We start from the raw sequence: 25,769 nt of genomic DNA on the forward strand, positions 1-25,769 counted from the left end.
TTGGTAATTTATTTTTATTTTTAAAAAACTGGTAAGATTGTATTCTTCAGCATTAAGGGCATGCTGGCCACCACCAAAATGTGTCAATTACAGATATCCTAACAAATCTACAATCTGATCTGTATCTACTACACAATTGTTTACACCAAAAGTTAGAGATACTATACAATTCCATTTGACCTTGTGTAAGGAATTGGATTTATTTTTGAAGCATCTACCATTCCTTTTCTTCCAAACTGACCACCATATACAATGATGGTATTAACCTTCACTACCTCCTTTGACTCTTGGTGCCTCCTCTCCTTACCCAGCTCTTCAACAGGTCTGATGTACATTCTGACATTGTCCTACAGATTTGAAATGCTAAGGAACAAATTCCAGAATTGAGCAGTGAAATTACAATGCAAGAAAAGGTAGCTATTAGTTTCACTTGTCATATTGCATAAAAAACACCTAGGAACCAGTTGTATCTCCTTTCTGATCTGAAGTACTTACTGTGTTAAACAAGCTCTCTTTATCACTAGCCAAGTGAAGCATTTCACTTTTTTAGGGCTATCCCCCTTCCAAAAATATTTCCAGAGGTGTTTTGGTCTCCCTGCCATCACCTGGAGATCTCTTCTGTAAGCAATGTTGACTGAGAAAGGACATCTTTGTTGTGCTTCCACAACATCCTGTCTGTGGCATTTGTGTTTATGATCACTCCATCTAGTAGCATCCCTAATAACTCAGCCAATCTTTCCACCTCCCAATCATTGAGAAGTCTTCTAAAAAATAAATCCCAACCCTGTTCAGTCCAGCAATCACCAACATTAGCATCAGGGTTTCCACAAATTTGAAAGAGATCCAGAATATTACATGATTTGGTATTTACCTCCTCTGTGAATATCTCATTAATCCTCATTGCAGTCTGCCAAAAATTGAATACACCTCTCTGCACCAAAATTGCACACAAATAACAAAGTTAAAGCCTACTAATCAATATGCATGGATGAAAGGAATATCGAATAAATAACTTAAACCATTTCAGTCTTCTCATGCTCCTCATGGGAATCGGGAGCTGTATTAACACCCACACTTCCACAACCTCATTCATGCTTTGTAAAGACATGGGCCTAACTCAAGCCCAAAAACTAGCTCATGAGGGGAGGATTGCCAAAGTCTATATAAGCAAACCACCAGTCCATTCCCCAACCAATGTGGGACTATAACCCAATCTAACATCCCCCTTCAAGTCTAGGCCTGACTGGAATGTGGACCGGGCAACCAAATCAGGAAGAACCTGCACGTGATACCATGTAAATATATGACACTTGGGCATAACTCAACCCCAAAAGCTAGCTCGTGAGTGGAGGACTGCCCAAGTCCAGATAAGCCACTCTAACAGTTGTTACATATTTGAGAAACACATCCGCAAAATCATAAAACATAGAAAGACAGCCAAACTGTGTGCCGTTTTTTCTATTTGGAGGGGGAAGAGCTAATTTCAACTCCAATAAGCAGACATTGAAAAAACAACTAAAACTTATTCTTCTTACCACTGTATTCAATGGTTCATACATGTTCTGGCATTTAGCTTCAAGTGCAGACTTATCCTCGAAACTTTGCTTCAAGCCTCATCATGTTGGTTCTATATTTAGAAAAATCATGTCAAGTTTTTGTATTCCTTTTACAAGAGGAGCAATCAATATTTACTCAAGCATGTTAATATACCAGCATTATTAAAAAACTTAATCCACATATCATATAATTGACCTGACTAGTTTGGTTCTAGGGATTGAATCATCGTTATTGTTGTTGTCATTAACACTTTTTCTGCATACAAAACTACCCTATATTCCCCAATTAAATGTCATATTTCTGCTGTAGGTTGTCACAAAGTGTGTGGAAAATGAAAAAAAGAAATTCTACACTAACAAATATCTTTTGTCCTTTTATGATCAACACCAATAAGCTTAGAAACTTGAAAGACTTCTCTTTACAGCATCTACATGATTTAGGAGATCTTGAATAGTTGCTGAATTTATAGCTCCAAAAATAATCATTGTTAATAGATTGCATTAAGGTAAAAGCTTATTTCTTGTCGGCAATGAATATAAAACATTTTGACTTCCAATACGATTGAGTAGAAGTAAATGAGGTAGAAACCAAAAAAATAGGAAAGAATAACTTACGGAAATTCTTGAAAAGCAGATATAATTGTCCTGATTTCTCTCCTTCTTTTTCTTCAGGTCCTTTGCTTTATTTTTCTTCTCATCTACTCGGTTCTCTCATCCACATAACTAACCTGATGTTTCAAGAGAGAAACAAAAAAAAATAAGAGAATTCCATCCTTAAGTAACTTCTTATTTTTTCAAGAATCAACTCTGCTTTGTCTTGTGCCATCTGTTCAACCACCATTCTGTATCATTTTCTCCCGATTTTGAAAAGCCAGGATTGATATAACAAAGGGTGGTTTCTTTTGGAGTGAAACCTTTATCTTTCATCTCTTCAAGTAACTTCCTTACCTCACTCCGGCATGACAGTCTCAATGACCTTTCAAGCTCCGGCCTTTTTGATAGCTTGCACCATCCAACCAATAATATGTCATATGTTGAAGAATTTGGTATTACCCCTCTGACTTGCATCTCGTGCATTAGTTCCTGGGCCTGTCTCATTTTTCCCGCCTTAGCAAAGTCAAAGATGAGTACATTATAGGTGCTAGTGCGAGGAACAAAACCTTTTGTAATCATCTCACAGTAAAGTTTGATGGATTCCTTTTTATTTCCAATTTTTCCATGGCCAGAGACTAAAATGTCATATGTATTAGCATTAGGGACAAAACCCCTTCCCTTCATTTCATTGAACAAATCAACTGCTTCATTAATCAGTCCAACGGCTGACAGAGATGCTAACATAGTGTTGTATGTTGCAACATTAGGAGGAACTCCTTTAGCCAGCATCTGTGAATATGTTGCAAAAACCTTTTGGAATTGGTAACTTTTGCAATATCCACGTATGAAGGCATTATAAGTGGTAGTATCAGCTGAAAATCCTCTATCTCTCATGTTTTCTAGTTCTGACATTGCCTTTCTGGTCATCCCTAGCTTGCATAAAACAGCAATAAGAGTGTTGTGAACAGTATGATCAAGCTTAAGTCCGATGCCTACAAGCCGCTCATGCATTCTAAGGATTATATCTGCTCTTCTATGGCCTGAAGCAGCATCAAGAACAATTTTGTGAATAGCTGGTGAAGGACGAAAACCAATTGTCACCACATCTTTTAACAAATCCATTGCTTTTTCAATATCACCTACTTCACAAAGTCCCTTCACCAATATATTACAAGTGATTGAATTAGGCATTATCCCACTGCTCTTCATTTCAACCCAGACTTTGACAGCACTTTCCAGCTTCCCCTCTTTGCAGTAAGCATCAATTAAAGAATTGAAAGTTTGAACATCTGGAACTAGACCAAGTTTCCTAATTTCAGCATAAACAGACTGTACCTCATACTGACCAATTCCCAATAACCCGTTAAGCAGTACATTCCACGCTATTGTGTCAAAGCATATTTTTTTCTCTTTCATTTCTTCGACCAATTGAAGAGCATCTGACTCCTTCCCTTTTTTAAAGAGTCCGTCTATCAATGATGTGTAATTCACATGATCGGGTGACAAACCCTTAGATGTCATATCCATAAAAATGGCCTCAGCTTCATCCATTTTACCCAGTTTTTTCAAATTTTTCACAAATGTATCTAACAAGAATTCATTTTCCTCAACACCATTGGACTGCATTTCCTCATACAGAGCAAGAGCCATATCATGTTTCCCAGCCTTAAAGCAGCCATCAATCAGGGTATTATATGTGAAAACATTAGGGCTAACATTTATGCTTACCATTTTCCTCATTATTTCAATAGCTGCCTCAACCATTCCACTTTTGGCATAACCATTAATTACAGAAGAGAATGTGACAACATTTGGTAAAACACCTTTCTGTTCCATTTGTTGCAGTAAAATCTCTACACTCTTAAAGTCACCAGATTTGCAGAGCCCATCAACCAATGCAGTATAGGTAATATGATTTGGAGTTATGTTACACTCCAAGAGTGTCTGAAACATGTCTTTTGCCTCCCTGGATTTTCCAACTTTAAAAAGCCCATTTATCAAAGTGGTAAACAAGACAACATCGAAAGGCACTCCTCTAATCACTATTTGACTTTGGAAGTTAGCAGCAACTTTTTCAGCCTTATTTTTGTACAAGTGATGAATAAAGATAGAGTATGTCATGTGATTAGGATCCACCCCCCCTCTTCTCATCTCATCAAGAAGTAATTTGGCCTCATGAAACTGCCCATTTTTACAAAGACCATATATAAGGCAATTATAAGTAACAGTGTCATGGAAGAAGCCAAGCCTTGTCATTTCTTCATATGTAGCTAATGCTTTCTCAAACTGAAACCACTTAACATATTTACTAATTAATGTGGTGTATGTAATAGTATTTGGTTCTAAACCCAAGTCTCCTACTACCAGGCCCTTATTTTCACCATCATCATGGTCAAGTTTTTCTTTATTACCGACATAACTAACATCTATATTTTTAATAGAGTCCAATAGCTCATCCATGATGCAATTCGCAGCATCAAAATCTCCCATTATGCCAAAACCATTAATCAGAGTATTATATGTAACAATGTCAGGTGATAAACCTTCTCTTTTCATCCTCCCCATCATCTCAAATCCACCACTCATCTCAACAGCCTTACAATATCCATCAATCAGAGTGTTAAAACCGACAACGTCTTTACAAACGCCCCTACGTTTATCACTCAACATTTCCATCACCAATTCTGCATTATACAAAAGACCCTTATCACAAAACCCCTTAATTAATATATTACAAGTGATGGTATCAATGAAAACACCCTTCTTTAACATATCAGACAGCAATCCAAAACCCATTTCAACAAACTCAATTCTGCAGAACCCCCATATCAAAGTGTTATAAGTAACAGTGTCACTTTCGTTCTCTCTAAGTAATTCAAGCGCTTTTTCCAGTTTCCCAACTTTGCAAAGCGAATGCACTACTATATTGCGAGTAACCACATTAGAAGCCACTCCACAAGCAAGCATATCAGAATAAAGGATAATTACCTGATCAACCAATCCTGCAGAATTGAAATGATGCAAGAGACGGTTCCATGAAGGAATGTCAGGGACAAGATTGTAATTTCTCATTGAAGAGAACGTTTCCGTGGCTCTGGAAAGACGATGACAGCGAAGGAAGAGATGGATAAGTGTGCAGAAAAACGAGGTGTAGAGGCTTTTCTTCCGATGAGTTTGGATTGGTGTACCGGTGGGCGTTGCCGATGAAGAGAATGGGAGGCATATTCTGAGGTCCAATGAGATAGCAACGGAGAGCAGAGGGAGGCTCTTTGTCCTGCCTATCAACTGTTTGATGAAATGCCTCTGTGAGTTCATTGTCTCGCAATTGCCACCATTCCCGTGGAACTGTTATTTTCCGGCACAAGTAGTAGTAATAGCTCAATTTTGACACATATTTGACTGTATGTGGCCAAATCTATTTTAAACAGAGTTAAAATAACTAAAAATAAATTAAGAAGGATTATACAATATAAAAAATTACTTTTATTTTTTAACCTGTCATTTCAATTTAATTTTTTATTTTTATTTTAAAAATTATTTTTTAAAGTCAATTCAAACAAAATATAAACGTGCAACGTAAAAATTAGTTTGTTATACTTTTATAAGAGATGGTCTACTTGACCATCGATCAAATATGTTTTTATTATCTTATCAAGGTGCATTATTTCAACTTTCAAAATGTGACTCGACAATAAAAATACTCCTCAATTTAAAATAAATTGACTATATAGATTTTTACTATTTCATTTAAGTTTTAACTCATATCATCATGACATTCTATATGTAATTTAAGTTTCTAACAAAAACCAACAGATTTAATATAATCGATACTCATTCTTTACTTTTTCATCATTCAAATATAACTTCTCTTATAACAATCAAAATCTGATATTCCAAACATAATAGTATAAAAGTAAATCGAATGTAATATACCCCTGATATTACTTGTAAGTTATATTGAAGAACAACATTCATTTGTGTTTGTTATTTTTCACATTACAAATAACAGACACATGTAAATAACTTTTTCTGAACTTCTTTTCGAATATTCTTTTATTACACACGGGAAAATTAGCGCGAGTATTACAAAGACAGACAATCAAACCTTTACCAACAAAATGAAAGTCCAGCTAGTGAACTAACCGACATTGATCTAATTTCTAAGATTTAATTAGTGTTTTCTTTGTAGCATTTTTTATCCCGCACTCTAGTTTGAACAAATTTTTAGCAATGTTGCCATTAGCACCACGAGGAAAGAACCCGCCATGAGCATTTTCACTACCAGTGTTATACATAATCCTTAGAATCTCTTCAGGAGTTCGCCACTGAGAAAGAGAATAGTAATCAGCTGATAATATGTTTGTTGTCGTCCGATTCTCTGCACCAAGCTGCCATGGCACGAACAAGCCTTCGTCTTTAATACCACACATTGCCAAACGGTTTCTTAAATTTGAAATGTGGATTGTGAACTCTGCAACAGTGTGTCTGTAAGGGTATACTACTTTTCCAGCTCTCTCGTAAAGGTACATTCTGATCATCGCGTCTTGTCCTGATTCAATGCCTAATAGTCCTGCCAAAAGCTGCAGTAACAAACACAATTTGAATTTTTTCTAAATCTAATGAAAATTTAAGATTCAATTACTTACCCTTTTTGATTCATAGCCTTGAATGAGGGGATTTGTACCAACATAGCCAACTAAGGCAGCATATGGTAGTGCATAGCAAGATAACATGAAATTGAGACTATCTCTATAAGGATCAAATGGGGGTTGTAATTTGTAACCAAATGCTTCATCAAATAGATGTGCAAAGTGTCTAGAGCTTAGATCCATCAAAGGTCTTGGCAAACCACCTACTTTCGATCTAAGTGCCCTGCAATTATCCCAAAACAGAACAAATTAGTTATAGTTTGAGTCATGACTTGATACGTATATTGCCAGTGTATATAAGTTAAAATGGGATAAGACCGGACCTTAGATGACCAACTTCTTGCATGGCAAACTCACTAATGATGTTACATGTTAAAAAATCAAGATTTGCTTTGCGGACACCAATGGGAGGAGGCCCTCCCATGGCTAATTCTGGTGCTACAATATCAAGACCATAACCATGTACAGCCCACAAGAAGTATTCAGCTTCCAAAAACTCTAAATTCTCAAAGAATTGCAATAAGTCAATATCTTCTTTGGTTACTGGGAGTCCGACTTTCGGAGTCCCAGTTGGACAAACAAGATTTTCAGAAATGGAAATGCAGAACATCTTGCTTGACAACAAAATCATAAATATTGTTTTTAAAAGATGGGAAGGTGAAGTAATTGATATTATAGGCATCTTTAGTGTTTCTTTTTTTTAAAAAAAAAACTTCTTTAATTAAGTTGTAATGAAGATTAAAAGAGAGTTTATAGGGATATATACTATGTATTATGACATACTTTATACCTAATTTTAAGCAATGTTATTTGGATTTCTAACAATAAACACCTTATTAGTGACTAACTAAAACAATGTGAAGTTTATATGCCTTAGCTAAACTCTACCTGCCTTCAACCTAAAACAAAAAAAGAAGAAAGATAAATTAAGCCATGAAACTCAACAACTTAACAAGTGTGTTCAAGTTAAAAAAAACATTATCATTAATTACACTTGTTTTAAGAATTCTGCTTTTTTTGTACACGATCTTTTTATGATTAACATGATTAAATGAAAAACAAATGGTAAAAAATCTACCAAGTTAAGTGAATCTTTTGCTTGACAACCCTATAAAATCCCCATTACATCAACCTTCACATTTCATCTTAAGAGAGTTAATACTACAATTTGTTTACTACTATAGTAACCATGGCCAAGAAAAATTGCCTTGTTACATTTGTCATTTGCATTTTCCTACTTGTCAACTTAGCTTTTGCAAGTGAAATTTCTGATTCATCTTCAGTACATGATGAAACTAGTACTACTGAACAAGCTAAGGGACTAGATAGTTACTTTCCATGGATTCAATATACACGTCCCTGGCTATTTCCTCGTCCATGGCCATACGTTTATGGTGGTTACCATCCTCATCAATGGCCATTTGTTCTTCCTCAAATGCCTACTGGTTTCTTTCATCCTAGGTTTCCCTACTTGTGGGCTTATCGTTTTCCATGGTCATTTCTGTATCCATCATCAGCTCCGTCTCCACCTAAAGGAGACGAAGAAGCAGGGAAGAATTAAGAATATTCACTAATAATAAAAACAAGTGTTGGGATCAACACATATTTATTTCTAAGTTAATTTATGTTTTTAAGATCACATTATTAAGTTTTTACTGATTTTCAATGTTGTTTGATTTGGCTTGTTATGAAATAAAATCTGAATTTTCATTTTTGTATGAATTGTCCTCCATATATATCCTGTTTTAGCAAATGTAACTTGAATTTCTTTTCATGAAGACTTGATTAACAATGTAAACTTTGTATGCCCCAACTAGACTCCACCTCTTTCCCACCTATAATCATCATGATAAAGAAGAAGATTTACTAAAAACAAGAGTAAAAAATACTAATGATTATAAAAATAGAAGAAAGGAAATAGGCCGTACATCCATAGGATTTAGGCTCCGAGCCTAGGAGTTTATGTCTCGGCTCGCCTTGTGCTATCTTCTTATTTTTAGTTGTCATGATAACATTTTGCACAACACATCAAGGGTATAAAAGTCGAAAAAATAATTAATTCTCTCTTGATTTTATAAATTGACAAGTCTTTAGAAATAACTATATATTTAGAATACATGACAACTAAAAAGAAATTGAGGGAGTATATGTTATTTCATATATCACGAAGGGTAATGCTAAGGTTTTAAAAAAAAAATAGTTTTTGTAAACAAGATGCATGTATTTTTTTTTTGGTAACAATGTAAACATTACCATTGACCATCAACCAAAACACTTAAAGAGCACCTAATTACACAACAACGACCTTTCGTAGAAGGGCTATGTAAGTTAAGCCTCAAACAAACTAATTACAAGATAAAATGTTGTCAAATAGTTACATCTTTGGCCTTTCTAACTATGTCTAATCTAGTCTTGAAGCTTTGCTTTATCTAAGTAACTGTTGTACCTATAGTCATCTTTGCTCCTCTATACAATTTCCAGTTCCTAGCCTGCCACACATGATACACTACTGAGGCCCAAAGTGCTGCGGTTATCTCCTTTTTCAGTTGTTTCCAATTCTCTCTCTTAATTTTCTCAAGCACTTGTTTCACATCTCCTGTTGGAATCAGCATCCCGGACCATTGCGACATCTCTGTAATGATTCCTCTAGTCCATACACAATTAGAAAACAGATGCTTTTGTGTCTCTACAATTTGAGCATCACATAAACTACATGATGTGTTATCCATTGATATAGTCATCCTTCGTAGTCTGTCTTTAGTCAGCAATCTGCCCTGCACAGCTAACCAAATTATGAATCGATGCCTTGGTTGAGAAATTTTGTTCCAGATGAATTCAGCAATTCTCATCTTCCTTGGACCCCTAACAATGAGTTGTAGCTTGCTCCCGTTGAATATTTCCCATTTGTTGTTAGGACACACACCTTGTTCATACCACTTCACCATGTCTTTGTTTATGGCATTCAGCTTTCTCCAATACCAACTACTATCTTGTGGAGGTTTATGCTCCCAAATGTCTTGGTTCCCTTTCATATACACCCCATGTATCCATCGGACCCATAATACATCTTTTTTCATTATTAACTGCCACACAAATATCATGTTGATCATCCTTCACTTGTGTTACTGCCTGCTGGAGTCCTTTATGTTTTATAACAGCAAAGAAGTACCTGGTACAATCATCTCCCAATTTCAGCCATGTTACCTTGCTCTGTTGTTGGAGGAACGACTCTGCCATATACGAAGTAGGCCTATACTTTTCATATTTGACCTTTTCCTCCTCCTGTAATGTTGTATTCAATGGGTCAGTCTGAAGTTTCTCCTGAACAACTTTCAGTGCGTCTTTATCTTCACTTGCTTCAGTAACTATGTTCCTGAAATACTGAGTATTCAATTTCTTTAGACAAGGTTTCAGTAACTTCGTTTTTCTCACTACTTTCCACATCTTGCACCCCTCTACATGAGTTTTCCAAATACCTTGGACTTTATCTTTGAACAATGGATGATGAGACCAAACATTACAGTATTGAAAAGCTCTCCTCATTTTACTAGTCTGATTCTGCAGATAAACCTTTGCAGGGCAATGGTCACTTATACCTTCAGGTAGATACGATGCTCCACATGACGGCATAGTGTACAACCAAGCTGAGTTAATAAACATCCAGTCTATTCTTGAATATATTCTGCTTCCTTTACTTCTATCATTCCATGTATACTTTTGACCTTGATGTGGTAACTCCATCAACCCACTTACTTCAATGCAGTCCTGAAAATCAGCAACTTCAGGCCTTGTAACAGGATTACCTCCCAATCGATCATCAGAATGTAGTACAGCGTTAGAATCACCAATCAATAACCATGGCTCGACACATGTAGAGCTTTGGTTTATTATTTCTCCCCACAAGTCTCTTCTTTCCTCTCTAGAATTATATGCATATACAACTGACACCCTAAATGCCAGTTGCATAGGAATGTAGCAGACCTTACACGTTAGCATTTGGGCTGATCCCTCCATGAAATCTACTTTATAGTAATCTGGTCTCCAGACCAGCAGTATTCTTCCATTATAATGTGATTCTAAGTTAGTTAGGTATTGCCAGCCTCCAAACATTTTATTCACCACCTTATCCATGTTTTCGCTTTTCACCTTCGTTTCTACTAGACCTACCAGTCCTGCCTTTTCTTTATTGCAGAGAAGTAACACCTCCTTGTGCTTATTCGGGGCATTAAGCCCTCTTACCTTCCAATATAACATATTAACCATTACCTTGTGGGTACATGGTATGCCCACCCACAATCTGCCCAGTTTTTGGAGCTAATTCATTCACCTCAGTTGATCTGCTCATAATTTGAAAAGAATTATTACTCGCAACTCGTAATTGGTGTTGCTTGTGACTCTTTCCTATCTTAAATGATGTTACCCAACCAGTAGAAGATGATCCGCCTGTCTCCACCTGTTGAAGTCCTTCATTTAGCATTATCTTTATTGGTTCCTTACTTTTTGGATCAGCTTGTTTTCCTTCCTGTACGCTTTTTCCTTCTCAATTTCCTTAGCTTTTTTCACAGCTAACTGTGTCAGTTTCTCTGTCTCTGTATTTTGGGCTCTTTGTTGTATTAGATTCTGATCCAATCTCAATTTCTTCCTGTACTTCAAGTTGTTGTGCCTTTTTCCCCCTGATGACCTTGTGTTGTTGCTTCCTGCGCCATTAATGCCTTCTGCGATGGAGCACGAGCTCTCTTCCCCATGGTCAGCGTACGTTAATAACCTACGCCGAGAGAGAAGGGACCATCGCAAAATTTGATTCAGAATGTTATGCTTTTGGTTGAAGATCAACAATCACATGAAAACACTATTTCTTAGTTTTTTCATTTTTGAAATTCAAAAGTGCGACCAGGACGAGCTGTGAAGGATAAACACCAAGTATTTTGGTTTCTGTTAAAATTTAAATTAAGGAGATAACTTTCGACCAAACTCTATTATATTATATACTACATTTTGAGAAGGTGCCTAGCACCTTTGTTCCTTATTATTATTATTAATTTTTTATAAACTAAAAAGTTAAGTAATTGAAAAAATGCTTAAATTAACAATTGTTGTTTAACCATTTATTTTTTATTAACAAATCTAATATGAAGAACATTAAATAGATAACATATCTAGTTACTTTTTTATTATCCTTCTCTCATTCTCTTTTCTTCTCATTTTCAATAGTGTAATTTTCTTCCTATGATAATATCAATCTTAGTAATTGGTTCTTAAAAAGCATATTAAAATTTTAATTCTCAAAGTGTTTTTACATAAATAGTGGAGAATGACTCTTCACATTGAGCTTTTAATTTTAAAAAATTATGTGTATGAGAAATAATTGACATTCAATAATTAGGCAGAAGAATATCACATTATCATACATAAAATAATATCTCTGAGTCAAAAGTAGATATTCTAGTTTGGAAAATAATTACTACTAATTATTTATGGGTTCAGCTCCAATCAATAAACTATAGATGGGAGTTTGACAATTTTCCAGCTATAGTTAAAATTTTACATCAACAATAAATAGTTTATTATGACAGTAGATAGACGTTTGATGCATAAAATTTATAAATGCTAAAAGATTTCGTCAATGTAATACATATGCAAACTTATGATAAAAGCACTTGGTATATTACGAAACACACTTGAAGCCATTACCGTGATTAATATGTCAATTATTTTTATCATTATATCACATATACGTCTTCTTTTTAACCTTAAAAAGTACTGTACACATGATTTATGAAGAGAAAAGAATAATACTCCTTTTTTCATAACATTACTCTTTGAATAATTAATATAAATTGAGAAATATAAACTTTTCTAAATGACTTATTCTAGATATATGATCAATTCGAGGAATGAATGTTCCAACAAACATATAATAGACTTATAAGATCAATAAATTATACATATAAACGAAAAGTTTAAATAAAAATACAACCTCAAAATCACATATATACTATATAGAGTATGATCCATTCTTTATCTCCAATTAGGTGGGCCATTTTATTTTAGTTCATATATATATATGATTTCTCATTTAGTCATTATTCTCACTACTCATAAATAATAATTTCAAATATATATATATATATATACAAAAGTAGAACACTCTATCGAGAGCCAAATAAGCATGTCAAATGAACTGATTAATCTTTCATAAATATGAATTTCATTAGTAATTAAGATACATAGTAGAACATGAATTATATATTACTATTTTCTTCATGTAGGATACAAAATATTCTAACAAAAATAATAAAATCATAAGAAAGAACATCAACATATATAAAAAGAAAATATATAATACTTAGGACGGATAAAAAGGAGCCAATAAAAACAAAAAATAATTACTGCACATACAAAATGATTTGCAAAGTTCATTTTTGCATGATAATCTCTCATCCTCTTTTTGTCCTTTACATGAAGATCATGCTAGGTAATTTATAGAAGTAACTATGATAACCTTTGAGAAGATAATTAATTTGCATTAAATTAGTTCAATAGTTTTAGTCCATATCAAATTTGTTTAATAGAAAAACTTTTCAAATACTCCTGATTTTCATAATAGAGTAATTAATTATTAATGTGAACTTGATTCATGCACCAATCTAAATGAGTTATTTATTAAATTTTTAATTATAGTTTATAATATTTATTTAATTATTTTAATATAAGGGTAAAATGGTAATTCAACTTTGAGCTTTAAATCTTCCCACTTATTGATGACCTTTACACTTTCTTAGGTTAATTCCTAATTAAATTATCTAATTAATAATATCTATTCTCTATAATTTATATGTATAAAATAATAAATAAATAATCTCTCTCTATATATATCCATTCATTTTTTTTTTGAGATTTTAAATGTTTAAATAATTTAGTTAATATTTTATTCTCTATCTATAATTACTATGCTTAAAATAAATTTTGAATTTAACTTAACCTCAAAAATTAGCTCATGACGAGGAGAGGATACTCGAGTCTATCTCATCCCACAAATGTGAGACTCAGCACCATAAAATTGAAAGTAGATTTTTTGAGTTGCTAGGAAGTTGGAAGCTTCAGCCATAGTATGAAGTGTTTTTGCGTTTAAATGTGTAAGAAAAACTATGTAGTAGTATTTTCATTAATAAATAGTAAAGTATACATAGGTGAGAGTTTATATTTTGATACAAAAGTTTTTGGCGTATAGTCGTAAAAGAAAAGAAGGTAAATACTTATCGGTATCTATAAACTAATTCATTTATTATATATTATCAAGTGATTTAACATGATAAAAAAAATACATTATTAATGAATTATAGTGAAATAATAGAGTGTATTAAAAGGCAAAGGCACAGGGCGAGGCGTTTTATACGGTATAGAGCGATGCATAAATCTCGAGAAATGATAAGTCTCATGGATTTACGGAGCGTAGTCTCATGTGTGTTCAGTAGTTTTATTACTAAAAAATAAACAAAAGTAAACCTTTTCATGATTCATGATTTTTATTTTGAGATAAGTATTGATAATAAATAATATAGAAAAAAGTAGAATAATTAGTAAATCATTACACCAATAATAAAAATATGATTTAAAGCAAAAAAAAATTTTAAAAATAAATTAAAAATACCTGGATATACGTTTTTACACCCATGACTTACGCCTTAAATTTTAATACTTACACCTTATAAATCTATGTCGTTAATTTATGTCTCAGAATATTTTTTATATGCTCGCTTCAGGACTCACGCAAAATTGTTTCTCGAAACATAGTGTACTAATTTGACACTGAACCACTATTATTGAACTTAGAGCCCAGTCCACTTTCTGCACCATCATGGAAAATCAGGCCCAATGCCAGCCATAAGTTCTTGGCCCATACAAGTCTATTTATTGGGCCTAATGCCAGCCATGAGTTCTTCGACCGTACAAGTCTTCTTTTTTTTTTTGTTATGTTTGATATCTATTGAAAAAATATTATCTTAAAATTATTTTTATTGTAAAATTAAGGAGGTAGCAGGAGTTACGGTTAATTATAGCTGAATTTGTGGACATTTACATAGATATATTTACAATATTGTGTATAATTTCAAATAACATTATCGAAGATAGAATGTGGTGTGGTGAAAATAGAAATGAACATGAGATGTGTTAGAAAATACAGTTAATATGAAATGATGCTTGAGAAATTTTTCTCTACTTCTACTATAGAAGTCGTATTTCTCTACTTTAAGAAACTTAAAAAATATTCTCCAAAAATTTTGACTAAACTAAACCTGAGAAAGTTGAAATCTTTTCTATACCAAACACATCTTTTTTTCTAAACGAGCGAAACTCCAATCACCTTCAAGTCCAAATCAAATTGTTTCAAATACTATTTCATTTCATTAAAAGAAGTCATTAATTAACTTTATCGGGATCAGCTTTTCTATTTTTTGTATTGGTGGAATGGTTAGAGAGGTTTTTGTACTTGGTTCCATTTGTCAGTTGAACTCTTATACTCACTATTTCATCAACTGAATCCTTAAACTTACTAAAACATAATATCTTAAACACATCTAACCATTAACTTAGCTTATGTAGCAATAATATTACTGAATACCTTATGCTTGCATACGTGACGCTACCATAAATTAGATTTCCTTTTCAATTTTATTTATTTACAAAACTAGTCTTTCCATCTCATGAAAAGTTCTCGCCCCTCCCTCGCCCACACCTTTTTTTCTTCCTTCAGCCCCCCACCCTCTACTTCTTCCTACAGCCCCGCACCACACCACCCTACACCACCCCCTTCTTCTTCTTCACTCACGCCCCCACCCCTCAACCCACCCAACCAAATCTCTTTATCCCAAACTATTTTAGTTTCTTTAATTTTTGTAATTCAAATTCTTCTTTATAAATCTTAGTCGATTTATACACTTTTAAAATTTAGGTTTTCGGATATTATTTTTGAAATTGAAATTTAGGTAATATTTAATTTTTTATGTGGCATTCAAAATGACATGAAATTTCATAAAATGATGTAGAATTTTATGAATAAGCGATTGTGCTACACTCACACCTATAATAAGAAAGGGGCTTACGGTATTGCATTATATATCCATTTTTTTTTAAAAATACAATAAATCAAACATTCGCAAAATCAAGCCATATGTCTTAGACGATAATCCAATAATTATTAACTTATGTATTACAATTCACAATTTATACCTTATAATAGGAACTTTGTCCATGAACCTACTATAATATGGTCGAATCCTCTGCAAACTATGTATTATATGTTTACCGAAAATCCAACACAAATATAATAACATTTTATTGAAAAATTCGAGCAACATAGCTGTGATCTATATCGCAAGATTTCTTAATTTCATTAGAAAGGTGAGAGCTTTTTCCTATTGTAGAAGTTTCCTGACGGGCCTCCTTGAGGTAAAAGAGCAAGCCAAACAGGACTTTGAGCACCCTCTTCAACAGTCAATATGCCACAATTGTAACATAAATCAGTTTTTACATAACCTGGACAAACACAATTTATGAGAAAATTTGGGTATTTTTTAGCCAATATTCTTGTGTAACCATTTAATGCTGCTTTTGATAGTGTATAAGCAGATATTGTTAGAGGCCAATTTTTGCTTTCTAACAAATCCTCTTTGAAATCTTTGAGAAAAACATTCAAAACCTCATCCACATTGTCTTCTGTTAGATTGTCACAATCATTCAAGACTCCTATAGCCCATTCATTGCGTACATGCTAAAACAAAACATCGTGTCAGTTACTAGACTAAAAATAGATATTCATAATATAAGGATTAGATAAAATATTTACGTACTTGGAGCTTTCCAGTAGAGGAGGAAACATTGACAATACGTGGTGAATCAGATAATTGAAGTAGAGGTAGTAATTCTTGTATCATCCATTTTGCACCATAGTAATTTGTTTTTATGCATTCTTCACCTATATCAATAGTTTGAGTGGCTACTTTCATCTTCTCAATGAATAAATTTTGCTACAACATGACCAATACAACATTATTTCATTTCAAATGTACTCAAAAAAATTTACACAACCATAAAATTGATTTTTTTTTTTGAAGAAAGTGAAAGCTTGAAAAATTGATAATATAAACGAACGAAAGAATGGACGCGATGACAAGAGGGCGCGAGTTTGAGTTATATGTAAGAGAATAAAAAATTAGGGGCTCGTAGGGCGAAAAAAAAAAAAGAGAAATCCATGTGATATATAGTGACTTACTTGTGGGTTTATAATGAAATCTTTATTAAAAAGCACTCCACGAATTGCCGCATTATTCACCTGTTTATATGTTATTTAGAAATTAGTAATGATTTGTTATATTTGCATCACGTAGTACGGTTGAGCAAATTCATGAATCTATTAAGCAAAACACAAAGTTATAAAGAAAATTGAGATTAATTTTGATTAATGCATAAAGCTTGATTAAAGAAACCTTTTTCGGTTTTTTTCATATTCGAGTGGTCAAATAATTTTAAAAACATTTTCTATGCAGGAAAAAAAGAAAAAAGAAGGCGTCACTATTATTGAATAATTAAGAAAATAATTGTCAAGAAACACAAGTGGTTGTTAATTGAGACAAATGACAGCCATAAGTTCATAGGACCACCGCACAAGTCTTAGTGGCAATGTTTTATATTTTTTGTTCGGTATCTAGCAAAAAAAGAATATTACATCAGAAGTATTTGCATATAATTTTAAGATAAATATTATGGGAGATGAGTATGATGCGATGAAAAGGAGAGGACTTGAGGTGTGTTTGAATGTTGAAATGACACCTGTACCTCCGGTAGGGGAGTTTTACGGATTCTTTTAAGAAAATGTTTTTCAAAAATTTTGACATGAATTTTTCGTTTTGTGCCAAAATCAAATTGTTTCAAATGAATACAGTTCAATAGGCGGTGCTGCTGAGAGAAAGTATCAGCTTTTATTCAGGGATAACAAATACATCTCCTATTCCTCAATTTAAAGGTTACATATGCATTCATGAGATAAACAAGAATGACTTACAACAAAAAAATGAAATATCTCTTTCGTGGTTCAGCAACATTTGTCCTTGTAATTGTACACCTAATACAGTCAAGTTTGTGAAATTTTTTGACCTTTACAGGCAATTTGGAGCACCAGAACATACTCCACTTCTCGTGGACCTGTGATCTCAACCCAGGAAGTGCTTCACTATTCGTGAACAAGACAGGATACCACATATTTTCTCGATATACATTTTCTTATTTAACTTGTTTGGAAATTTAAGATGTTCGAAAATTGATTTATATCGCCGCGGGTCAAAATTGGGTGTCAACACAAATACAATGAGAACTTATCACACGGTGTAATATAACACCAAAAGATTGAAGAGAAGACACCATATCAGAATTAAAATTTATGCATTAGGATTGTAACATATATAGCCAAAAAGAACATACACAATGAAATTAATTTTATACTATGACAGAAAATCAAAGAAATATAAAAAAATATTATGAACAACATATATCAAAATTGTAGTCCACCTTACTTTTTTTTTCTATTAATATACCGACATATTATTTAAATATAACAAAAAATCATTGAATATAGAAGAAAGAATAATATAATTAACAAAACTAAAACGGAAGGTGACAAGGAAAAATTGTTAGCTAAATTGTGACTTACTCTTTCAATAATACATTCATCGAAATGTCAAAATAGCACTTCCAAATGTATTAGAACCATATTGTACCATCATATAGTTTCATGCAATAGAGAAGACCAAAAAATTTTCGAAAAAAGAGTTGGAATATGAATTCTTATACTTTTGAATGCTCTTGATTTGTGTTGTTATTTTCTTTCTCCATGTCTTAAATATCTCTACATTTTAATAGTATGTGGAAGATGAAAATAATTCAAGTTAATTAGAAAGGATAAAGTAACATATGAAAGTTCAAAAGAGTCATCTTTTCATTTACCATATTCATTGTAATTAATGTAAGTTAAGTAGTGCCTTCAAAATTTAAAGCTAAAAAAAACCTTTCAACTTCAGTAATTAAGTGATGCATGAATAAATAGGAGTAATAGAAAGACTTAAAGAAAATCTCATCCTTTGTTTTACTAATTGAATGTGTCATTGATTGGATAAATTAAAACTTTCTCCCTAACTTTAAATACTTAAGAAAATTAAATAGAAGGATATGATACATACATATCATTGTGTAATTAAAATATTTATATTTAATTATATAATAAATTAAATTTTAAGTAATTCAACTTTTCACTATAGAGCTTCTCACTTATAATAATAATATATGATGATGTTATTGATTATTACACTTATTATAAGAATTCTATTTGTACACAAACTTCACAAAGAAAATCAAATAGTTGATAAACTTAAAAACTCTCTTACACTTATAATTACCCACTACACAAACCTTCACATTTCATCTCAAAAAATTTGTTTACTTACTAAAGATGATGATGATGGCCAATATAAATAGCATTGTTATTTTTGTGATATACATTTTCTTATTTATGATCAACTTAAATTTTGCAAATGGTACTAGTAGACAACTCAATAGGTTATATCCAATATGTATTCGTCCTCATCCATGGCCATTTGTTCGTCCTCCTAACTTTCATCCTCATTCATGCTCACTCCTTCATCGATTCACCCTTGCCCGCCGCCGCGCGCTGGATTTCATCCTAACTTTCGTTGCAAGAAGGAGGAATTAAGAATATTCACTAATGAAAACCAAGTGTGGGATCAATATCTCATTGATCACATATTTGTTTCTATCGTACTTGTTAGTTTCTATCAATTTCCAATTAATAACTAGCTTCGTTTTGTAGGAATGGAATCGTTTGATTCGACTTATTATGAAATAAAATTTGAATTTTTATTTTTGTATGAACTGTTATTCACTTTCTCGAACACTTTTCTCTTTTTAAATCTAATTCTACATAAAATTAAAATTTATATATGAAAAAATATTTTTTAACTTGCAACTATTCTTATGTCAATATAATTAAAAAGATATTTTACAATGCAATCATAAGTTGAGTTATTTTCTTTAATAGTTATCTAGAAAATGTTAATTTTGATATTTTAAATGTGAAGCTAAAAGTTTGTAATAGTGAAATATTTTAGAATTTTAAATTAAACTATTCAATTTTTATACTTATAAATAATTTTTTTAAAATTAACATCTAAGATAATCTATTAAAAATAGGCTAACATCTTGTTAAACTAAATTGCTATAAATAATCCTCAATATGATTATAAATAATAATATTATATTAATACTACATTAAAAACAACAATTACTAAAGAAAAAATAAAATAATAAATAATAGCAACTTGTGTACAAACATAATTAATAAATGCATAATTAATAAATAAGAGCAAGTTTTGTATAAACAAGAAAAAAATGGAAAAGGTTATGGCTCCAATGAATTAAAACTTTGTGATTAGGAGAAATGTTCAGACAATACAAATTACTTCCGAAATGATCAAAGTATTTATCGAACGATTTTGATTAACTTTATGAAATGATTTTGATTTTGTATCGAACGACAAATCGGAGTGAGATTCCTAGTGTATTTCCTCCATACAGAATTTAAGTGTAACAACTTTATATTGAGGAAGTTCAGTTTGAGGATTGTTTCTGGAAAGATTTTATGGTGATAATATCATGACATAAAATAGAGGGCTCCCGAACCTCTCCATGGTCGATTCATACAAAAGGAAATATAGAGGGCTCCCGAACCTCTCCATGGTCGATTCATACAAAAGGAAATATAGTACGATTTGATGATGATAATTAGTGTAATCTATGCAAAATTCGTCATAGTTGCTCATTATTTTTTTCATTCTTTAATTATTTAGATGTCAGTTTTTTTTTAATCGTTTAAAACATTATTCGTTTGGTTAATAGTTTAATTTCATAAATGAGATTTATCTTTAAAAAAAATTAAATGTAAATGCAAAGACAATTTTAAATTTCTTTTCTTACTCAGTTCCGCTACGTTGTTTTGTTTGATTTATATCCTTCTGTCTAAATTTTAATTCTATTGAATAAATGGTTAAAAAACCACTAAAAATGTATTACTATTATTTTTATGTTTACACTGTTCTTGTTTTTAATTTTATTGAATAAATGGTAAACAAGCCAACAAAAATGTCTTTTTTTTATGTCTACATCACTACTTACAAAAATGTCTTTCACTTTCATTTTTTTATAGTTATTATATTTAATAATTATTGTTCTTGAATCCAAATAATTATGTGTTCAATTAAATATATAAGCATGCTAACTATTATAAAAATTGTGTATCTTAATTAAAATTCTTTTAATGGTGATTTATAAAATAGAAATATAAGGAATTTTAAATTCTCAATTTGTTGGTGAGCTTTGATTCTCCACATCTCCCATTTTCAATTTAAAAAATAAAAAGAATAGAAATTATAAACACAACTATGCAGCCACACGTTTATAACTTTTTTAGAAAGAAATTAGTGGATAAATATACTACATAACATCGTTTTATATATATAGTTATAAAATTAGTGGACACCTTTATTGCTTATTTTCTTCAGCATACAACATTGTTGCATGCACAACATTTATTTTTTCTTTACAATATGATGTATAATATTTGATGTTGTCCTTAAATCTATTGGGGCCGAAAACTCGACTGCTTAGTGAAATTATCAAAGAGATTTGGAATGAGAATTTTTTTTTTCAAGGAACACCATTAAAGATTTATATAAAATTTTAAACAACACGTTAAGGAAATTAAATAGAACAATATTTTACTTCATTTACTGAATCTTTATGTAAGCAATTATTGGAAAATTCTTTCAATATTAACACCATACTACATGTTTATTTTATTTCATAAAAAATTATTACAAATATAGATAATGATCATTTAATTATTTTCAGAAATTCCTTAGCAATTTTTCCGTTTGCACCCTTGGGATAAAATCCACCGGGCACATGTTCATCTCCAGAACCATATACGATCCTTAGAATCTCAGCTGGAGTTCTTTTGTAGGAAAGTGAACCAAAATCAGCTGATAATATGTTACTACTAGTCCGATTCTCTGCTCCGAGTGGTGGTTGAATATATATACCTTCATCTTTGATCCCGCATTTACCTAGTTTATTTCTTAGATGACCAACTTCTTGATTAGCAAACTCCATAATAATGTTAGTGGTAAGTTGATCAAGATTTGCTTTTCTAGCACCAATAGGAGGTGGCCCAGACATAGGCAAATTTGGTGCAACTACGTCAAGCCCAAATCCATAAGAAGAAAAGTACTCTGCTTCTAAAAACTCTAAGTTCACTGCAAATTGCATTTTGTCTATATCTTCTTTCTCCACTCCCACTCCCTTCTCTGGGTACCCTGATGGACAATTAGTATTTGTTGTATATGAAAATGACATCAAGAAAATTTCATTAAGGACCATGTATGTGACTAAAAAATGGATAAACAGTAATTTAAAAGACATAATTAAGCTTAATGTAGAATAAGAAAAGAATTAATTTTTTTCCAAGATGTTGTAAATGTGTGCTTTTTGGTTCAATATATATACAAGTAATATTAGTTGGAAGCTTATTCGGGAAACACCAAGAACAAGGTCCTCATTCTTCTCTTCGCTCCTAAATCTCGCTAAAAATGTGAAAGTTCAAATACTCAATAAATTGTGCTATTAATATTTTCCAACCCCATTTGATGTGGCTTGTGAGATTCATGTGTTTGGCAGGAAGGAACTTAAATTTCTTTTTAGGAAAATAAAATTTTTTTTACTTATTTTGCTATATTCAGTATCTAAAGGGGTGTTGAAGGACGCAATCAATACATTAATATATGTGTCCACCTAAAGGAGACAACTCAAGAAGGAAGAATTTAGAATATTCACTAAAGAAAACAAGTGTTGGATCAATATCTTATTGATTATATATTTATTTCGAGTTAATTATATATTTTATTGTCTTTTATTCTAGGTAGTTTTTAGTTTCTACCAATGTCCAATCACCTAGTTTTCGTTTCCTAGTAATGTTATTTGATTAGACTTATCATGAAATAAAATTTGAAACTTCTATTTTATATGAATTGTTCTCCACTTTATTTTTCTTACTCCTCTTTTCTCTTAGGTGACATTTTTCTTTTTAACGTAACTAACGTTTAAAACTAAATCGTATTAAATCTAATTCTACCTAAAATTACAATTTAATATTTAAAAAATTAACAAATTAGGCATAATTTCTAATTTAATTAGTAAAATATTTATATTTTAAAATAACTATTGAAAATAGTCAAAATGTCAATATTTTAGAAAGTGATCTGCATTCAAATTTTGATTCTCAAAAGAGTCTTTGAATCAAATTATTCATCCATTACCCATTTATACTTTTTCATATGCTTTCATACCATTAAATTTATTTTTCATTTCTTACTTATCAAAAAAAAAATTCTCTTTCATCAATTTTTCAGTTTTCACCATCCCCATCATTCACTTTTCTCTTCTTTTTTTTTTCTTTCATCAAAATTTCACCATTATTCTCTCTGAAGAACTAATTATTCAAGTTCGTAACAATTTGTTCAGATGTATCAATTAATCAAAAAATCTCTCAATTGATAAAGGTATTTTTGAATTCATCATTTATTTGCGAGATTTTGTTTTCAAAATCACACATTATGTTGAATTTTTGGATTGTATGTATTGAGAATTTTGCGTCATTTTTTTCAATTTTTATGTGAATTTGTTAACATACTAATCAAATATTTATGTATTTCAAATTTTTAGTATTTAAAATAGTTTTTGTCGACCTTTTTTTTTTTATATATTTCAAATTTAGTAGAATTTACATTAGCATTTAGGTATTGAGTTGTTTCGCAAAAGTATTTTGAATGTTCTATAGTTTGTAGTCAAATTTGTTTTTACAAAGTGATAATCTTAATACAAACCTGTATTTTGATTATTTAAAATTGTGAATGAATACGAAATTAAAGATAAACTAGTTGGTATAAACATATAATGAGCAAAATAAAATATAAAATTATTTGACTGATACAATTAGAATGATTACATAAATAAACAGTATTTTAGCTATTTATAGTTGAGAATGAATACGAAATCAAAATATAAATACAAAACTTTATGTTATACATTAGGACGAATACGAAATCAAATCTAAATACAAACTTTATGGTATACATTAAGACGAATACAAAATCAAATCTAAATACAAACTATTTGGTATACAAAGTGATATTGGAAATAAGCAAAATAAAATGCATATCTAAGATGGATTAATATCTATACCATGAATACATGAGTATTGTATTTTGAATATTGGAAAATTTCTTAAAATGAGATACATAAATTTCATAACCTTAACATGATAGCCAAATAATTTCATAAAATTTCAGACAATTTTAAAGATAAATTATAATTTCATAACGTTAAAATGATGTCTTAGTATAATAAACTGCTTCAAATATGATAATGTATTGTAATAAACGTGTTTAGAAACAAAAAAAATTAAGAAAATTGAATATTGAATTTTTAGAATAATGATGATAGGCGTGTTTTTTAGAACATTGTGAAAGAAGAAGAAAGAGATGGAAGTTGTTGTATTCTGATAAATTGTCAATTCATTCTTTGTTTTTGAATTTTTGTAACTAATAAGACTCTTAAACAATTATTTCTTTTTAATATTTTTCTCTCCCCTTAATTTCTCGTTTCTGTTTTAACAATTGTTTCTTTTGTTGACTAAATATTAAAAATGTTGACAATGAGTCCTATTAAATGTGAAAATATTGACATTTAAAAAAATTTCCCGATAAAAATACCTTTTAACTTTTATTCTTATGTCAATATAATTTTAAATAATATTTTACAATATAATCAATATTCAATTATTTTCTTTAATAGCTATCTAAAAAATGCAAATTTTGGCTATTTCAAGAGTGAGCCTAGAGCAAAGCCAAAAGTTTTTAATAGTGGAACATTTTTGAATTTAAGTTAAACTATTTAAATTTTAATAGTTATAAACAATATTTTTACATTAACATTTAAGGAAATCTTTTTAAAAAATAAACTAAAATCTTGGTAAACAAAATTGCTATAAATAATCCACAATATTGTTATAAATAATAATATTATATTAATATTATCATAAAAATAATGATTATAAGAAAAGAATAATTATACTTTCATTTTAAATCACTAATTTTATTAAAATATATGATATGATCTCAAGCAAATGAAAAGTTAGAAACATATTCTCAATTAGCAAAGACATTTTCAATGACTCTCGATCGAAAGGGTATATCATGGAAACAAGTTCAAATTAGAAAATATATTTATTCCGTTATTTTAATAGAGAGATTGGATGATTTTTTTTTCTTTTTCCTTATTTGTTGTTTTGGCTAAATTTTATTTCCATTTTTATTGAATAAAATATCCACAAGTCACAAAATCATGGTAAAAAGTTCTATTAATTTTCAATTAGTTTCATTATCAAAATATTATTTGATTGAAATAATCATAAAACAATTTTGAATTTTTTATTTAAACTATATTTATTGTTCAATTTCATTTTTATATAGTTATTACATTTAATAATTATTGTTCTTAAATCCAAATAATTATGTGTTCAATTAAATCTATATGAGCATGCTAACTATTATCAAAATTATGTATGTAAATTATAATTCTTTAAATGACGATTTATAAAATACAAACATAAGGGACTAATTTAGTTAGTTGGATGCCTAAATTTTTTTAATTTGTTTGTGAGCTTCCATTTCCGACATTTCCAACTCTCAATTTAAAAATAAAATAAAAACTACAAATTGCATACACATAACTATGCAGCCACACGTTTATAACTTTTTCATATACAATTATAATGAAATAAGTGGAT

At 30.8% G+C, this 25,769-nt stretch overlaps 6 protein-coding genes across 13 annotated transcripts; all 6 read right to left on the reverse strand.

Annotated features, from left to right (window-relative positions):
• Nucleotides 1-7: 7 nt before the first annotated feature.
• LOC101267946 (pentatricopeptide repeat-containing protein At5g14770, mitochondrial) lies at nucleotides 8-5,605 on the reverse strand. Of its 8 annotated transcripts, none has more exons than XM_026032716.2 (5): nucleotides 2,505-5,605; nucleotides 2,172-2,284; nucleotides 1,536-1,627; nucleotides 872-931; nucleotides 8-784 (listed from the first exon to the last, which is right to left on the reverse strand). In XM_026032716.2, exons 1-2 carry the CDS (start codon nucleotides 5,463-5,465, stop codon nucleotides 2,255-2,257), a joined length of 2,991 nt encoding a protein of 996 aa, XP_025888501.1. In that variant the 5' UTR covers nucleotides 5,466-5,605; the 3' UTR covers nucleotides 8-784; nucleotides 872-931; nucleotides 1,536-1,627; nucleotides 2,172-2,254. The 8 variants fall into 8 exon arrangements, with proteins under 8 accessions (XP_025888501.1, XP_025888494.1, XP_025888495.1 ...); XM_026032709.2 differs by having other exon boundaries at nucleotides 8-347; nucleotides 496-784; nucleotides 2,172-5,605; XM_026032710.2 differs by having other exon boundaries at nucleotides 8-363; nucleotides 496-784; nucleotides 2,172-5,605.
• Nucleotides 5,606-6,166: 561 nt separating this feature from the next.
• Nucleotides 6,167-7,538, reverse strand: LOC101251333 (ferritin-like catalase Nec2). The gene is made up of 3 exons (XM_004230182.5): nucleotides 7,123-7,538; nucleotides 6,797-7,022; nucleotides 6,167-6,730 (listed from the first exon to the last, which is right to left on the reverse strand). Exons 1-3 carry the CDS (start codon nucleotides 7,479-7,481, stop codon nucleotides 6,311-6,313), a joined length of 1,005 nt encoding a protein of 334 aa, XP_004230230.3. The 5' UTR covers nucleotides 7,482-7,538; the 3' UTR covers nucleotides 6,167-6,310.
• Nucleotides 7,539-9,228: 1,690 nt separating this feature from the next.
• LOC104644629 (uncharacterized) lies at nucleotides 9,229-9,744 on the reverse strand. The gene has a single exon (XM_010314707.2). The coding sequence runs from the start codon at nucleotides 9,742-9,744 to the stop codon at nucleotides 9,229-9,231; it is 516 nt and encodes a 171-aa protein (XP_010313009.1).
• A 55-nt stretch (nucleotides 9,745-9,799) lies between these two features.
• LOC138347273 (uncharacterized) lies at nucleotides 9,800-10,930 on the reverse strand. The gene has a single exon (XM_069295144.1). It carries the CDS (start codon nucleotides 10,928-10,930, stop codon nucleotides 9,800-9,802), a length of 1,131 nt encoding a protein of 376 aa, XP_069151245.1.
• A 5,045-nt stretch (nucleotides 10,931-15,975) lies between these two features.
• LOC101268235 ((+)-neomenthol dehydrogenase-like) lies at nucleotides 15,976-18,058 on the reverse strand. Its single transcript, XM_019211453.3, has 4 exons — nucleotides 17,954-18,058; nucleotides 17,073-17,132; nucleotides 16,651-16,827; nucleotides 15,976-16,571 (listed from the first exon to the last, which is right to left on the reverse strand). Exons 1-4 carry the CDS (start codon nucleotides 18,056-18,058, stop codon nucleotides 16,194-16,196), a joined length of 720 nt encoding a protein of 239 aa, XP_019066998.2. The 3' UTR covers nucleotides 15,976-16,193.
• A 3,699-nt stretch (nucleotides 18,059-21,757) lies between these two features.
• On the reverse strand, nucleotides 21,758-22,303 carry LOC138347275 (ferritin-like catalase Nec2). Its single transcript, XM_069295155.1, has one exon. It carries the CDS (start codon nucleotides 22,301-22,303, stop codon nucleotides 21,758-21,760), a length of 546 nt encoding a protein of 181 aa, XP_069151256.1.
• Between the last annotated feature and the right edge of the window lie 3,466 nt (nucleotides 22,304-25,769).

The sequence above is a fragment of the Solanum lycopersicum genome, chromosome 1 (assembly GCF_036512215.1).
Source record: "Solanum lycopersicum chromosome 1, SLM_r2.1".
Taxonomy (NCBI): Eukaryota; Viridiplantae; Streptophyta; class Magnoliopsida; order Solanales; family Solanaceae; genus Solanum; species Solanum lycopersicum.